We start from the raw sequence: 16407 nt of genomic DNA on the forward strand, positions 1-16407 counted from the left end.
GAAGCATCCAAAGTATGACAGTCTCTAGTTGAATCATTTGGATTCTGGGGAGAGTTCTGTACTGATTTACTCTTGAACCCATTTATTTGTCTTTTGGACAGTTCATATTATGGATATAAGTCTCATCAAATGAGTTGGTTTGAGTATGTCCGAGAAAAATAAGATTTTGAATATGGGTTCAAAGTAATGTATAAGCAATAATGTATTTTTCTCATATACTTTGCATTTGGCACTGGAAAATAATTTTGAAACCTTACTCAATCAATTTCTATTAATATCAGCTCTTATTAAAATCCATTAAAGCTTGGTGTAGTAAGCATATTTCAAAGATACTTGGATACTGCCAACATAACAATGTTATTTATGCTTAGATTGCATTCTCAGTGGATATAAAAATAATAATTCCATGTTAAGATACAATACGGTAACTAAAAATTGAGAGTGGTATGAGGTTCACTTGATTCTGTTAAGAGAATGCTTGCCTTCCCAAGAGAACTCATAGATTGCCTGGTATTGTATCTTTCACTAACTAACCTGATTCTGCAAGTTTTTGGACTCAGAGTCCTTGACCATTCTGGGAATTGAAGTCCCCCAAAATCTTGAGAACTAGAGGTTGGCAACCACTATTTTGTAATATCTTCCATCAACATTTTGGTTGTGCTTCTCAGGACTTCGTAGAAGTCTTCGAATTTATGAGATTCCCCAAGGTATCATCTTCTGCTTCTGATGCTCTCATACTTTGACCTGATGCTAGGTCACCTTGCTTCTTGGGTCATGCTAATAAGATTTCTTAACAGTATCGTAAATGATTACATATTGTGCATGAGGCAAATGGTTTTACATTACTGAACATCATCCTCGTAATCTTTGCATAGTCATTCCTCTAACTCAGGCATGGGCAAACTTCAGCCCTCCAGGTGTTTTGGACTTCAACTCCCACAATTCCTAACAGCCGATAGGCTGTTAGGAATTGTGGGAGTTGAAGTCCAAAACATCTGGAGGGCTGAAGTTTGCCCATGCTTGCTCTAACTCAACTTCAGTAATATGGAGTCCAATTCTGTGCGCTTTTACTTGCCCTACCATGTTCAATGAGTCTTAATTCCAAATGTGAAAATTAGGTTTGTGGTCGTGCTCATTAATAAAACTTAGTGTAAACTACATTGGTGCTTTCCCAGGGGGCAGAGTTATGTTGATGACATAATTTGTAATCACGTTGTGGGTTTAAAAATTAAATAGTCATATAGGAGGGGATTTGTCCTCTGAAACACAGTGGCGTGGCACTTACACCATTAGAAAAAATGTTCCCAGGCGTGCCAAGGTGTATGCATGATTGCTTTCCAGAATTCACAGGAAGATAAAAATGTTTTCTTTCCAGACACATATAAGTGAGAATTGCTGTCCACACCCAGTTCAATAAACATTCAGTATTTTAATAGGATTAAAAGTAAAAGCTCCCATTTTTCTGCTGATATTATTGCTGAATAGGGAATGCTTAAACTCTCCTGTGTGCTGCATTTCAGAAAACTCCACCCACAGCACTCGGTTTTTAAAAAAACCTTGTTCATATAATTAACATACGTAATGTGAAGCCCTGGACTGTACAATATCACGTGGTCCTAGATCAGGCATGGGCAAACTTAGGCCCTTCAGGTGTTTTGGACTTCAATTCCCACAGTTCCTAACAGCCCACTGGATGTTAGGAATTGTGAGAGTTGAAGTCCAAAACACTTGGAGGGCAGAAGTTTGCCCATGCCTGTTCTAGATAGTCCAAGAGCCTAGGATTTAAACCAAACGCCGTGAAAAATAGATTTCATTATTTAAATTAAGCCATATTAAAAATGTATTTCCCCTTTCTTTTTCAGCTTCTCCGGTCAGTAACGGTTACATCAAACCACCAGTTCCATCTGTTTCTGGTACACAAAGGGAAAAGGGACCTCCAACCATGCTGCCCATCAATGTGGATCCAGACAGCAAACCTGGGGAATATGTCCTGAAAAGCTTATTTGTGAACTTTACCACCCAGGCCGAACGCAAGATCCGTATTATCATGGCAGAGCCTCTGGTAAGTCAGTGAAAAATTCTACATTTGAACCAAAACAGTGGAATTTCTTTATAATAGGTTTTGCAAGGTTGAATTGATCTGTCCCAAGAAAGCAGTATGTTCCGTTTATAATATTTCAACATTGGTATCAAAGATGTGGAGCCGCAGTGGCGCAATGCGTTAAACCCTTGTGTCAGCTGGACTGCTGACCTGAAGGTTGGTGGTTGTAATCCGTGAGACGGAGTGAGCTTCCATTTGTCAGCCCTAGCTTCCCATGTGGGGACATGATAGAAGCCCCCCGCAGGATGGTAACACATCTGGGTGTCCCCTGGACAACGTCTTTGAAGACGGCCAATTCTCTCACACCAGAAGCAGCTTGTCTCAATTTGCTTCTGAAACAATTAATAAAGTTAAAGATGTGGTCCAATGGCACTTGTTAGCAGCATCCTACGTTTTTACATGTCTAGCTTACTGTCAAAGATAAATCTAAGGATACTTTCTTTTAATCTGGAAAATATGTTGAAGTGTTGAATTTCAAAGTTTCCATTTGTTTAATGGATCTACTCAAGCTGGACTGACAATTAGTTTCTTGCTAACAATTTAAAATGTAGATGGTTTGTTTCCAAGCAGCAACCACCACAAATGATTATGGTCAGGATCCCACGATGTACTTCCACTAATGGACATAGGATCCTAGCCAAAATGATCAAGAAGCCAAAAACTAACTTTTTTCTTTGCTCTGCAAAAATTGATTTTACAGCACTCATTTTTTTTTTAAGCAAAGCTTAAGAAGATTTATTTGGAAAATCCAGTAACACATACAGCAGTTTGCAAAATCCATCAATAACCAATGTTATTGATAAAATAAACAGCCATCATCATAGAAGTGTAATACTATTTTATTCAATTACTTTGGCCACTTTTTTCTCCTGGAAGCAAACAGTTTTTCCTTGGAAATTAAAATAATTACTTCAAAGGTTTTTAGGACCCTTATTGTTCTGCTAAATATTACATTGACATTAAGGATTTGTTTTCCAATTAAAACGCTGTTCTGATAAGACAGAATTGTACCAGTACTACAGCTATGATCTTTCCATTTTGAACTCTAACTGAAATTTATAAGAGCCAAGCTTTCGTTTTTAATAATTGATTTCTTTGGGCGATATGGGAATATTTCTACAAAGTATAGTACCCTTTTTGTCATAAAGATCTTGAAATGAAAAAAAAAAATGACTTTTGTGCTCGCCAGGTCAAACAGTTGCTCACATTAAGGGTTGAACATGATCTAGTACCTTGTATAATGATGCTGATTATTAATGTCCTGCTAAGAAAGGTGTACTATTCCATACTGGACATGATATCAGATACAAAAATGAGAATGAAGTTTTCTCCTAATCTTTCTAAAGAACAGCTATGTTAGTGTAGTGGACACTATTTCTTTGGAGGCTTTTAAGCAGAGACTGGATGCCCATCTGTCGGGGGTGCTTTGAATGTGATTTTCCTGCTTCTTGACAGGGGGTTGGACTGGATGGCCCATGAGGTCTTTTCCAACTCTATGATTCTATGATTCTAGGGATAGGGGTGGTCAAACTTAACTTGCAATATTTGAAGAAATTTCTAAATATTTCCTTTGCTTCAGTTGTATGCTATCTCTCACCCCATATGGCATTACAATTAGAGGCAGAAAGATTCCACTGGTGCAGATGGAAATTTCCTTTTGGGAAATTTCCTCATTCAGCATCATGTGATCAGCCTAGTAAGCAGCTAGTGCCAAACAATGCTCTCTGGATCCCAAATACTAATCCTGAGTAAAGCTTGTTATGTGAACTATGTTTTTTTTAAAGTTATTATCATTCCTTGATCCTTCTGGACATTGTTTTTCTGTTCTTCCAGAGGCTTGCATTATTTGCATGAATTTGTGCTATAACACCCGGCCCTTAATAGCATATGCTAGAAAAGCCTATGCCCTGTGGCACATTCCTCAGAGTCCGTGAACTCTGTTCAGTGTTTTCATGGACCAGACACAAAGTTGATAATGAGGCTGCAGTTTTCCGTTGTGCCACTCCCTTTGCCTGTCTGGAGTGCCCCACGGCTGGAAGATACTAATGTCTTAAATATTAAACTATTAAAAAGGGAGAGAGAGAGAGAGAGAGATCATTTGTAGGCGCAATGTAGTACCTGGGACATGATATAACCAGACTGATAGCCTGCAGGTACAGTACTTCTTTTTGTGCATCCGGTTCTTTATTAAAATAAAAGAGACACCTTTTGCTGATTGCTATTCACGCATGGATTTCTCAACTCTGAACATTTCATCATCTGGTTTTCCCAGAGCATTCTCAAATCTCATGAACTACTTGCATTCAACTGTATTTTTCCACTGAGACATGGTTGGCAGTGTGAATCTTAGACCATATTCAGATTGACGTTAGATCAGACATGGACAAATTTCGGCCCTCCAGGTGTTTGGACTTCAACTCCCACAATTCCTAATAGTCTCAGCCCCCCCCTTCCTTTTCCCCTTAAGCATCGGGGGGGAGGGGGAGGAAAGGATCTGAGGCTATTAGGAATTGTGGGAGTTGAAGTCCAAAACACCTGGAGGGCCAACGTTTGCCCATGTCTGTGTTAGATAGATCAATATGGTATTTTGAGCCTGGTGGTTTGGCCTGAAATATCACTCTATATCACTTACAAGAATGTTTTCATAACAGTTTCTCCTGATGCCACCAGAAATATCTTGATAGAGTTTGATGTTGTTTCATTGTAAATAATGTAGTAAATAGCATAATAATTATAGGTATGTCTCAGTTCATGAAGTAGATGCATTTCTGGGTGTTACTTCCTTAACGGAAATTTGTGTTCTAGAGGCAGGAATGGAAAATATAAGGTTAGTTCCTACAGAACAAAAAAAGGAAAAGAGAAGAAGTTCAATCAGTTTCTGCAACCTATTTATTAAAAAAAACCCCGAATCATATGCACATGTGAAATTAAACAATCAGGAGCAATTCACCTGAAATCACTCACTCTTTGTGGAGATATTTTGATTCTAATTGAAAATTGACTCAGTAGCTTAGGGTATCCAATAGTAATTGACAAGTAGTACAAACAGCTTCATTGAATTAGTAAGTGAGGGATTGGACACAGCATTTCATACTCACTTGTTGGGACATTCATGTATCTTGGTCAATTGGAGGTGTTGACAAAAATGTACCTTGGTCCAATTTATGTAGTCTGTCATGCCCAGGGCAACAGAGCACTAAGAACCGATACACGGAGGCCAAAAACTATCTAATATCTTTATTAAGGAAATATGTAAGAATAATAAAAACAAGTAGGAAATATAGTCCAATAAAAGACCTTTCAGGGAAGGTCAGAAATAGTCCAAAATTATATTGTCCAATATTTTTTATTAATGTCCAAAGTTGTAAATCCAAACCGAAACACACTCTATTTGCAAGCAATAGAGTGGGGAAAAGTCCAAAATCTCTCCAAAGTTCAGAGTAAGTCCACAGCAAGAACTGGAAACAAGGCTTGATACTAGAAACAAGGTCCAAGGCTGGAAGCAAGGCAAGATAATTCTTGAATACTTGGCTAGGCAAGGCAAGGCAAGGCAAAGGTACTGGAGTTGCGGACTTTGCGAAGTCCACACTTGGCTGGAAACACAAAATCACTCCTGAAGCTGATCTGTTGACTCCGCACGGAATCCTTCGTGTCGGGTACTTTTAACTCAGTCTCATTTCTCTGCAAAACAGGTGTCCTGAGCTTCCTTTCCCAAGGGAAAGGAGAGCGAAACACATCTCCCTCCAGATGCGTTCCTCCCTAGAATTTCCCAGGGGAACATGGCTAATTAACGTCTTGTTTAGCTGCTAATCTCAAGCTTCTCCGAAACTGCTCTTTCTCACCCCGGCCCGCCGCATAGAACTGTTTCCTAGGAAAAGGAGGGGAGGCAGTGGGACAGGCCTGTTCAAGGTCTTCCTTAATGGGCTCTCGGGTAGAATCATCAACAACAGGCATCTGGAAAGATTGCGGCTCTTGCTGAGCCGGCAAAAATCCCCTGTTTTCATCCTCATCAGCCACGATGGCGCTGGGATCAGAACTCCGTGGCCCATGAGACATCACATAGTCCTTGATAGTTGAACCCTGCTTTGAGCCATGAAGAGAGATGGATAACAAATAAAAATTATTATTAGAAGTAGTAGTACTGTACTTAGTTTATTTATTTTGTATCAAAGGCATCGTACGAGGGCTATCCACAAAGTAGGTTACGTTTTGGATTTTAAAAAGGACAAAGTATAGGAGAAATCATTTACCATATGCAGCTGAAAGACACATTCCAATAGTACAATCTCATGTAATCCCCATTGAAATCTAGGCACGTCTCATATAGATAAATGAGTTTGAAAAGTACTGCTCCAGTAGATTCCCCGCTTGTGTCCTCAGCTCTTCCCCCTTCTCCCTTCCTGCAGCGTAGCCAAAACGCTGCGCTGCCAGCTATGCCCCCATTGTTGGAAACGGAGGAGAGAGGCGGCAAATTTACTGGGGCAAACCTTTTCAAACTCATTTATCTATATGAGACGTGCCTAGATTTCAGTGGGGATTAAATGAGATTGTACTATTGGAATGTGTCTTTCAGCTGCATGTGGTAAATGATTTCTCCTATACTTTGTCCTTTTTAAAATACAAAACGTAACCTACTTTGTGGATAGCCCTCGTATAAATTAGTATAAAACTGATGAAAATAGAAGGAGCACAAGCGGCTAAATATCTTTTGACCAAAAACATCAACAGCAACCTCTGTACATGAGGCAGGACATTGCGGACAAGCATACAGATGCGGAGTTGTTTGTTCGGCTCCACATCGCACAAGGTGGAGGATTCTTTTAGATAGTGCCATTTTGCCAGGTTGTCTTTTGATCTGCCCACTCCACTTCAGAGTCTGTTCAGGGACTTCCAAGTTGGCCATTCTTGGTTCGCCCCTGGAGGCAGACCTTTGGGGGGGGGGGGAGCATCCAACTGGGATTTCCTGGCTTAGCTGCCCAGAGGGATGCTCGAGCTGTTGCTGGGGGAACATCAAGAAGAGTGGTGGTTCCCATGAAGCTTTTCCTTGATTTGAGTCTACTGGGAGGAGGCTGCTAGCCATGCAGTGGATGGCTTTCTGTGTTCAACCTTATTTCTCTCACAGTTAGCCACAACTTCCTGTCGTACATGCCAGCTAGCTTGTAGAGCAGTAGTTCTCAACCTGTGGGTCCCCAGATGTTTTGGCCTTCAACTCCCAGAAATCCTAACAGCAGGCAAACTGGCTGGGATTTCTCGGAGTTGTAGGCCAAAACACCTGGGGACCCATAGGTTGAGAAACACTGTTGTAGAGTTTATCAACAAGTATAGGTTTGAGACATCCTGTGATTATTCTGCATGTTTTGTTCAATGCTATGTTCATCTGCTTCGCATGGGCAGACCTATGCCAAACAGGGCAGGCATACTCAGCAGTTGAGTAAGACAAGGCCAGGGCTGATGTTCTTATTAATTTTGGGTCTGCACCCCATGTGCTGCCAATAAGTTTTCACAGGATGTTATTGCGTGCAGCTACTTTGTGCTTGGTGTTCATGCAGTGTTTCCTATATGTTAGTGGTCAATCTAAGGTGACACCAAGATATTTAGGATGAAAACAATGTTCAAACTCTTGGCCTTCCCAGGTAACTTTCAATTTCCTATTGGATTCACTGTTCCTTAGGTGGAAAGCACACATTTGTGTCTTGGCAGGGTTAGGCTTCAGGTGGTTATCTTTGTAGTAGCTGGATAGATCTTTCAAGGCATTCACAAGTTGGATTTCAACTGTATTTAGTTAAGGGTTTACAGACAAAACAGATACTTTGAGTCAAAGTGGAGTAAAAACAGAGGCAATCTAGTCGTCTTCGGTAATGCTCTATCCTGTTTTATTTTGGGATATGTTGGGGTGAAGAATTGAATAGTCAGATGTGCAAGACATAATAGAATTCATGAATTGCTACAAGCTCAAATTGTCTGAATATGTATTGAACGATACAGGTCTAAGCAATATCTCTACTTAGAAGTAATGTACAGTCAATTTACTGCTTACTATCCATCATGGGTACTGAAGATATGGTATTATAGACATGTTTCTGCTGTGTCCGTATAAGTTTAACCTATGTTTATGTTGATTAATACTGCCATTTGAGTTTCCCAATTTGCAGAAAAAGAATGCATCTTTGGAAAATTGATGCAGTTTGCCCCCACTTCACCTGCCATGGCTCAATGCTGTGGGCTCATGTGAATGGTAGTTTCACCAGGTTTTTAGCCTTCTCTGCTGGTTCCTCACCAAGGCTGGACCCACACTGCCTTATATCCCAGGATCTGATCCCAGATTATCTGTTTATACCAGATTATCTGGCAGTGTAGACTCATATAATCCAGTTCAAAGCAAATAATCTGGGATCAGATCCTGGAACATAGGACAGTGTAGATTCAGCCTAAATGATACCTCCCATGATCCCATCACATGGAGCCATGGGGGGTTAAAGTGGTATCAAGCTGCACCACAAGTCTCCTAGTGCCTACAGTTTAAGGAATTAAAACCCAAACTCTAGAAACCATTGCTATGACCTGCTTTGTGGCTGGTATTTGGCATTAATTGTTGCCCAACTAATTTCTTGTAGACATCAGTTGGACTTTTAAAAAGTCATGGTTTCACTGCCTGTAATTGGGATACAGACATTTTTGTTAATCTTTAGATAATGTTGTTGTTGTAGTAGTAGTGCCTGATCTGTATGAAAGCATTTGCCTTCATGGGAAAGAGTGTCTGGTTGGTTCTATATCCTTTTTTTATCAGTAAGAGCAGATTCCTGTGGTTTGCAAGTGGCTGCCAAAAATGCTTCTGAATATTACTTGAGTCCCAGCATTGCCAAACTGCTATTCCTGAGTATTTCTTTATTCACAGACCATGCACAGTACACACCCAATAGGTGCCATCTATCTCCCATTTGCTAGTTTGTTAGCAAGTGGATGACCAAGGATTAGATGGAAATACCAGCTTAGTGTTAGTATTGCCAGGCACCTTCTCAGTACAAGTTACTATGGGTACTCTGGGTTAAATTATAATGCATAATTCACAAGAAAAATTCCTGGTTATTGTTTGGAGGTGTACCTGATAATGTATGTATGACTTATTTGGGGTTTTGTTATTTCGATTTTTATTTGCACCTGCATTTTGGTAATTCATTTTGCATGAAATATACAAAGTGAATGGTATCAGTATTGAACTAAAATAATTCCAACCTAAGCCCAAATGCTAGCCTGAAAAAAGTCTTGCATTATTTCTTTGTGTGAGTCACTGAAATTGCTCGGTTTTGCTCTGCTTGATATCATAATTATTTATGTAACCATTCCATCTATATCTCACATTTAAGAAATAGTGTTTGGATTCAAAAAGGAGTTTGCACGCATAGATGATGATACAATGCTTAATCTAACTATTCCTTTTGTATAGTATGCAACTCACTCATCTGTTTGAAAGGAAATCAGATAGTTTAGGGTAATACAGCTCACATTTAGGATAATAAAAAGTGTAAAGTTTCTCTGAAGTGTGAAAATTCAAGAATATTTGATTATGCAATATCCAATCCCTTTATTGTCATAACCTTTTTGATCAGGTAATGCCTATTGTTGCATCTCATCTCCCCACAGGCTTATAGAGACTTTTTCTTATTCTTTTCCTTAGTTCAGAAGATGAAAAGCATACCTTTTAAGCTATTGCATACTTACTATGAAAACTATGGCATACCTACTATGAAGAAACATTTATTGATTGCAGAGTTATGTGCAAAATGCAGGAGTAGGCCTTATTATATCTTGCCCAGTCTTGCCCAACATGCTCTCACACACTAACAGTTATTTCATATACAGGCAGTCCCCTAGTTACGAACAAGATAGATTCTGTAGTTTGTTACTAATTTGAATTTATATGTAAGTTGGAACAGGAAATTTTTTAAAGCCAAGAATATATGTTTTTTAGCTTTGGATAGCAGAGGGAAGGATTAACCCCCCTGTGGTGTTTGTTTTGCTGTTTTGCTAGCCTGAAACTGCAAAAATGCATGTTTACATTTTCCTACCTACACACCAGAAAGACACGGGTGACATGTGTATAAGTGCATACCTATACAAACGCGAGTATGTTGCCTGTCCCAAAGGTAATGAGAATGATATTGCTGCGCCACGCAAAAGGGCCTGGAAAGGAATATAAGGGTTGAGGCAAGTGGAGAGGAAACCCAGGCATACAGCCTGACCTTCCTCTGCTGAGTTTGTGCCTTTGTAACAGTTGGTCATTAGCAAAGTGCGTAGTAGTTTTTGTGTCTTATCACGGGCAAAAATACAGAAAAGTCTGGAGCAGCATCCTTCAACTTCAAGAACTGAGAACCATGTGGCTGTAGTGAAGGCTTCTCCATACACCATACAGCTCTGATTTGGCTCTATGAGATTTCTTTCTCCAAGCTCAAAGCCCACTTCAAAGGACAAAATTTTGGGACAGTTGAAAACATCAAGGAAGCTGCGACAAGGGCTGATGAACGGAGCTATGGAGGGAGAAAGAGGTGATAATTGACCTGGCCATGTACCTTCCTGCCCATTATTACAGTGGCTATATCTTCTGCTGGCATGCAGAACCAGAGGCACTATTGGGTTGTTGTGTGTTTTCCGGGCTGTATGGCCATGTTCTAGAAGTATTCTCTCCTGAGTTTCGCCCACATCTATGGCAGGCATCCTCAGAGGTTGTGAGGTATGGATAAACTAAGCAAGGAAGATGTATATATATATATCTGTGGAAAGTCCAGGGTGAGAGAAGAACTCTGTCAGTTGGAGGCCAGTGTGAATGTTGTAGATGATAGTAAGAAAATCAACTCACTTGAAATGTGGTGTTTGAGAAAAGTTCTACAAATGCCATGGACTCCAAAAAAGACGAACTAATTAAGCATGAACTCTACCTCAGAACCTATGGTAACTAAACTGAGATTGTTGTACTTCGGACATATCATGCAAAGACAGGACTCATTAGAAAAGGTAATAATGCTTGGTAAAATGGAAGGTAATAGGAAAAGAAGAAGACCACATTGTAAGTGGATTGGCTCAGTTAAGGAAGGTACAAGACTCAGATTTGCATTCCTGAGCAGGTTATCAGTAGCAGAATAATTTGGCAGACTCATTTAGAGCAGTGGTTCTCAACCTGTGGGTCCCCAGATGTTTTGGCCTTCAACTCCCAGAAATCCCAGCCAGTTCACCAGCTATTAGTATTTCTAGGAGTTGAAGGCCAAAAAATCTGGGGACTCACAGGTTGAGAAGCACTAATTTAGAGAGTTAATGTAAGCCAAACTTGACTTAATGGAAGTTATCAACAACAAAGTTTATGGCCTGTTGTTACTACAAATTTGTAATATGCTCATTCAAGCAGTGGGAACTTGATAAATTAACAAATATAATGGATTGAGTGAGTCTTGTCTCATTTGTCTTTACAATTGGATTTAGACCTCTGATTCCCAATTGTTTAAATCTGCTCTTTGCTAAAGCAGGATCTTCTTTGTTTTGGCAGCTCATCTGTGGACTAACTCTCCTGGTTCCAGAACTAAATTCCATTTTTGGACAAACCAGTCTTTTTGTTGATTGAGGTGTTTTATGTCCATGCACCTGTGTTATCATATTTCTAATTCTTAATTTTATTGATTTTTTAAAAAAATTCCCCCTCCTTTTTGCATTTTAAATTTGCATTGGGTTGAATCCAGACATGATCACTCTCCAGGTCTATTGAAATCAATACTTTTTATCACCAAAATCTATTTCACTTTAGGTGCTATTGGTTTTAGTGGATTTGAACTTTATCTGACTTTTTCTATTTTTTTGTATGTTTCATGGAATAATTTTAGAAGCTAATCACAATTTGAAAATTATGGTTATGCATAATAGAGCTAAATACAGCCATGGTGAAATGTTCCTGTGACAATAATATTCAGACTACATGCTAGATAGGGCAATAGAGTACATTTTTAATTGTGTTTTTAAGCAGCAAAACCTGAATCTGGAATGGTTTTATCCCTCACCACTTCAGATATATTGTAAATGACAGTGACCTTGGGAACCTTTTAAATCCTACATTCTGCATTTTATGATGTTTACTTTAAAAACATATTTCTTGATGAATGAATGAAGGTTATATTATAATTCTACTGTTTATCATCTTTTTTGCGTTCATGTTGATGTTGGCTTTAGCACAGAGAATAAGTGGGACTGCAATATACTCAAAAATAGAAATATAGGCACTGGGTATTCTTATATAACAGTTTTTCAGCCTAAAGGTGATGAATTGCTTGAAATGAATAGCTCCCTTCTTTATTGAGTCCTATGGCTGTAGCTCTTGGCTCTGTATTCATCCTTGCATTTTTTGTTGTTGCTCTCTTTGGATGACGTATACAGTGCAAATGAACGTCAGAGAGATTGAGGTGGAGTAAAAACTTCATGTCAAATTTTCTTCACTGCTTCTGAAATACTTGGCCAAATCTCAGGCACCTCTTCGCTGAAAGCAAATAAACCAAATAATCTATTTTAGTTTATGACCTGTCAGCACAGGACAGAGTAGCAATAGCTAAATAGTTTTGGGAGGAGAGCAAATGAAAAATATCAAGGGAGTTGATTGATACTGTATTTCAAAGCTGAGAAGTTTCTCTTTCACCCTGAGGATCAAATTCAATCTCAGAATAGTTATTGGGGACCATGGTGCCTGGAATCAAAAGCAAAAGAAGAGGACTAAGCATACAATTTTACTTTAGCCTAAAGCTCATATTTCCTTTGTTATTATATTTTTGCTTTATTTGCAAGTTTCTACTGTTGTTGACTTTACCCTCCACCTTATTTTCTGCTAGATCCTTCTGTTGTCCCCTGTACATCTAGCATGGATGTCCATCACACACACACACACACACACACACACACACACACACACACACTGTCCATTATCTGCCAGTACAAGACTCAGATTGCATGCCTGAGCAGGTTATCACATTGGTGAAATGTTTCTGTAAATAAAATAATCCTTGAAACTTAGATTGAATGTATTTTGCTTCCTTCTGGAATATAATTGAAATCTAAATTGCAGGAGAATTTTGTGGGGATAATTGAGTGGAAGAAGGAGTTTGAGGAGGAGGATCAGAAGTCCTGCAAGAAGTGTAATTCATTTCCAGGTGTCTGATATTTGCATTCCATGCTTTAAAAAGAATTCCCCTGTTGCATTACCATGTTTCTTTCCAGGCAGTTGATGATCAACTAGAAAGCTTGAAGAAAGTCAGTGAATAGTTTAGGACTTCACATTAGTGAGCTGAAATGTCACGAACAGCCATAATCTATCTCCTTGATGCCCCACATTTGCAGTCAGTCTGCATTTTCAAACATCTTCAAAACCTGGAAGCTATCTTTAGTTCTGCCCACCTGCACCTTGGCTACGCTTCAGTTGAGCAATTGTTCCTAGTTGTCCCCTGTTCTGATTAGTTCTAAATTCTGCAAAAAAAAAAAAAAAAAAAAGCTCTTGGGAAGTGAAAACTCATGTGCTGGCTTGCTTGCTTCTTCAGCCTTAAACTCGCTCTGGGTGGTTTCTGCACTTTCACAGAGTCAAACCTTGTTTACCTGCTTTTGTCTGTGGGCCTTTTCCTATTACTTTCCCAGCATGTGACAGCTATGGTTTTCATCAGCTACAGACTGAGACAGCTTTGTGCATACCAAAGCCCTGTTTAGAATTTGAGTTTTTCTTATGCCGCCTGCAGTGTTCCCAAACTGTCAGGGTGGTGTGAAAATTCTCCACCTAATCTGGACTGGATAGCATCAGTCTGTCTCAATATCTAGCAGCTTGAGTAAGAAGAACCAAAGCTTTTAAAAGTTACTTTTTTGAGCAAAAGTCACAAGTCCCCCAAGCCAATATGATTACCAGCCATGCTGTTTGAGAGATTTTGAGTTGTAGCCCAGAAGAGTAACTTTTCCATACTGTGGCATGAATTAATTTGGAAACTGTGGTTGCCCCTTGTTAAGAGGGAATGCTCTAGACCGTCTGTAGCTCTAGAATACTCCAAAAGTTATGACATTAATGTTCTGGAAGGCTTCCCAGAATGCTAGTAGACTTATGAAAAATCCCCATGATCTGCACATCTTACATTTTGTTTAAGGAAATAAAAGAAAGATGAAAATGTCACCACACGTTGGTGCCTGTGAAATGGCTGGCTGGTAGATTTGTATTAAGTAATGGCAGTGGTTCTCAACCTTCCTAATGCCACGACCCCTTAATACAGTTCTTCATGTTGTGGTGACTCCCAACCATAAAATTATATTTGTTGCTACTTCATAACTGTAATTTTGCTACTGTTATGAATCATAATGTAACTATCTCATATGCAAGATGTACAGTAGAGTCTCACTTATCCAACACTCGCTTATCCAACGTTCTGGATTATCCAAGCCATTTTTGAAGTCAATGTTTTCAATATATCGTGATATTTTGGTGCTAAATTCATAAATACAGTAATTACTATATAACATTACTGCGTATTGAACTACTTTTTTGCCAAATTTGTTGTCTAACATAATGTTTTGGTGCTTCATTTGTAAAATCATAACCTAATTTGATGTTTAATAGGCTTTTCCTTAATTATTATCCTCCTTATTATCCAACATATTCACTTATCCAACATTCTGCTGGCCCGTTTATGTTGGATAAGTGAGACTCTACTGTATTTTCATTCACTGGACCAAATTTGGTACAAATACCCGACATGCCCAAATTTGAATACTGGTGGGGTTGGGGGGGTTGATTTTGTCATTTGGGAGTTGTAGTTGCTGGGATTTATAGTTTACCTATAATCAAAGAACATTCTGAACTCTACTACCGATGGAATTGAACCAAACTTGGCACACAGAACTCCCATGACCAACAGAAAATACTGGAAGAGTTTGGTGGGCATTGACCTTGAGTTTTGGAGTTGTAGTTCACCTACATCCATCCTTCTCTGCCAAAGGTGTTCCTAAGGCTATCAGAAACATGTGTTTTCTGATGGTCTTTGGCAACCCCTCGTGACACCTCCCTTGTGACACCCCCCAGGGGTCCCGACCCCCAGGATGAGAAACACTGAGTAATGGGATGATGATGATAATAATAATGATGATAAATTTCATTTGTTACCTGCCTCTCCTAACTTCTTGAGGCATGGTGTAACACAATCAAAACTTATCAGCATAAAATACAAATAACAATATACATATATCCAAACACAGGGTACAAAGATCAATAATAGAATAGAATACAAATCCCAAACTCATGATTCAAACTTTACTGAGTAGACTTACTGGAGGCGATAGATCTTCAGTTGTGTTTTAAACTCTGACAGCTCATTTGGCTGTCGCAGCTCTTCCTGCAGGTCATTCCACAGTCTTAGGGCAGCTGATGAAAAGGTCCTCTGTGTAACAATTGTCAGTCAGGTTCTGACTGGTTGGAGTGTGAATTGTGTGGGAGAAGGAGATCTTTTAGGTAATGTGGATTTACCTCAATCTCATTGTAAAGAGTACAACTCAGAGACTCATTATTCCAGTCCCCAAAGTAATGTTTGGCCATTGTCACCACAGTAAAGAATAAAAAGTGTCATGCTGTACTGTAAAGCCATGGCTTGGAAATAACACACAGATACATTGATCTACATTAGAAACCCAGACTTGCAAATGATGTGCTACAGTACAACATATTTCCTCTATGATTTGGGATTGCACAGGCCAATCTCCATCTCTCTGGTACAGAGTCTGCTCTTTGGACAAATGGCATATAACTGTAGCAGTTTCCTGTTTGAGCTATTTTAAGATTTGTTGATTTTCAGTTTGTCAATAAAGTCTTGATAAGATAAACAACTTGGCTCTTATACAGTTTTGTACTGGGCCCATAGCTCCTATCTCTTTCTGTTTTATGCTAATCTCTTATTTTTCAACATTTTTGTCTTCACTTCGACGCTCCCTTTTAATGCTTTTTCAGGATGAGTTGTCCAGGTCTGGATTATTCCCTCTCCCATGACATTGATGGTCTTTGGCACTAGTACAGATTGATTTCCTTCACTGATACCAGTAGCTTGTATATATGTAATCCTCCTAAAGGCTGTGAGCCAATCCTTTAAAAAGTTCATCCATTACTTGGATACAACATTAGTCTAAATTCGTTGAATGAGTTGTCCCTTAAATCAACGTTAATCTAAATCCCGTTGACTCAATGGGTCTTTCTGCTTTAGTTAGCAGTAGCAACAATTGGCTTCATCTTCGACACTTCTAAGCACTTTTAAATTATCAAA

General features: G+C 39.2%; 1 protein-coding gene across 7 annotated transcripts in view; it reads left to right on the forward strand.

Moving 5' to 3' along the window:
- fry (FRY microtubule binding protein) overlaps positions 1–16407 on the forward strand; it is a 286727-nt gene that overhangs the window by 124848 nt on the left and 145472 nt on the right. For all 7 annotated transcript variants that reach the window (XM_008107925.3, XM_008107921.3, XM_008107919.3 and 4 more), the window contains one exon: positions 1863–2062. In XM_008107925.3, coding sequence (XP_008106132.1) covers positions 1943–2062 — 120 coding nt within the window. In that variant the 5' untranslated portion in view covers positions 1863–1942. The remainder of the gene's footprint in view (positions 1–1862; positions 2063–16407) is intronic.

This window comes from Anolis carolinensis, chromosome 3 (assembly GCF_035594765.1).
Source record: "Anolis carolinensis isolate JA03-04 chromosome 3, rAnoCar3.1.pri, whole genome shotgun sequence".
NCBI classification, from domain to species: domain Eukaryota; kingdom Metazoa; phylum Chordata; class Lepidosauria; order Squamata; family Dactyloidae; genus Anolis; species Anolis carolinensis.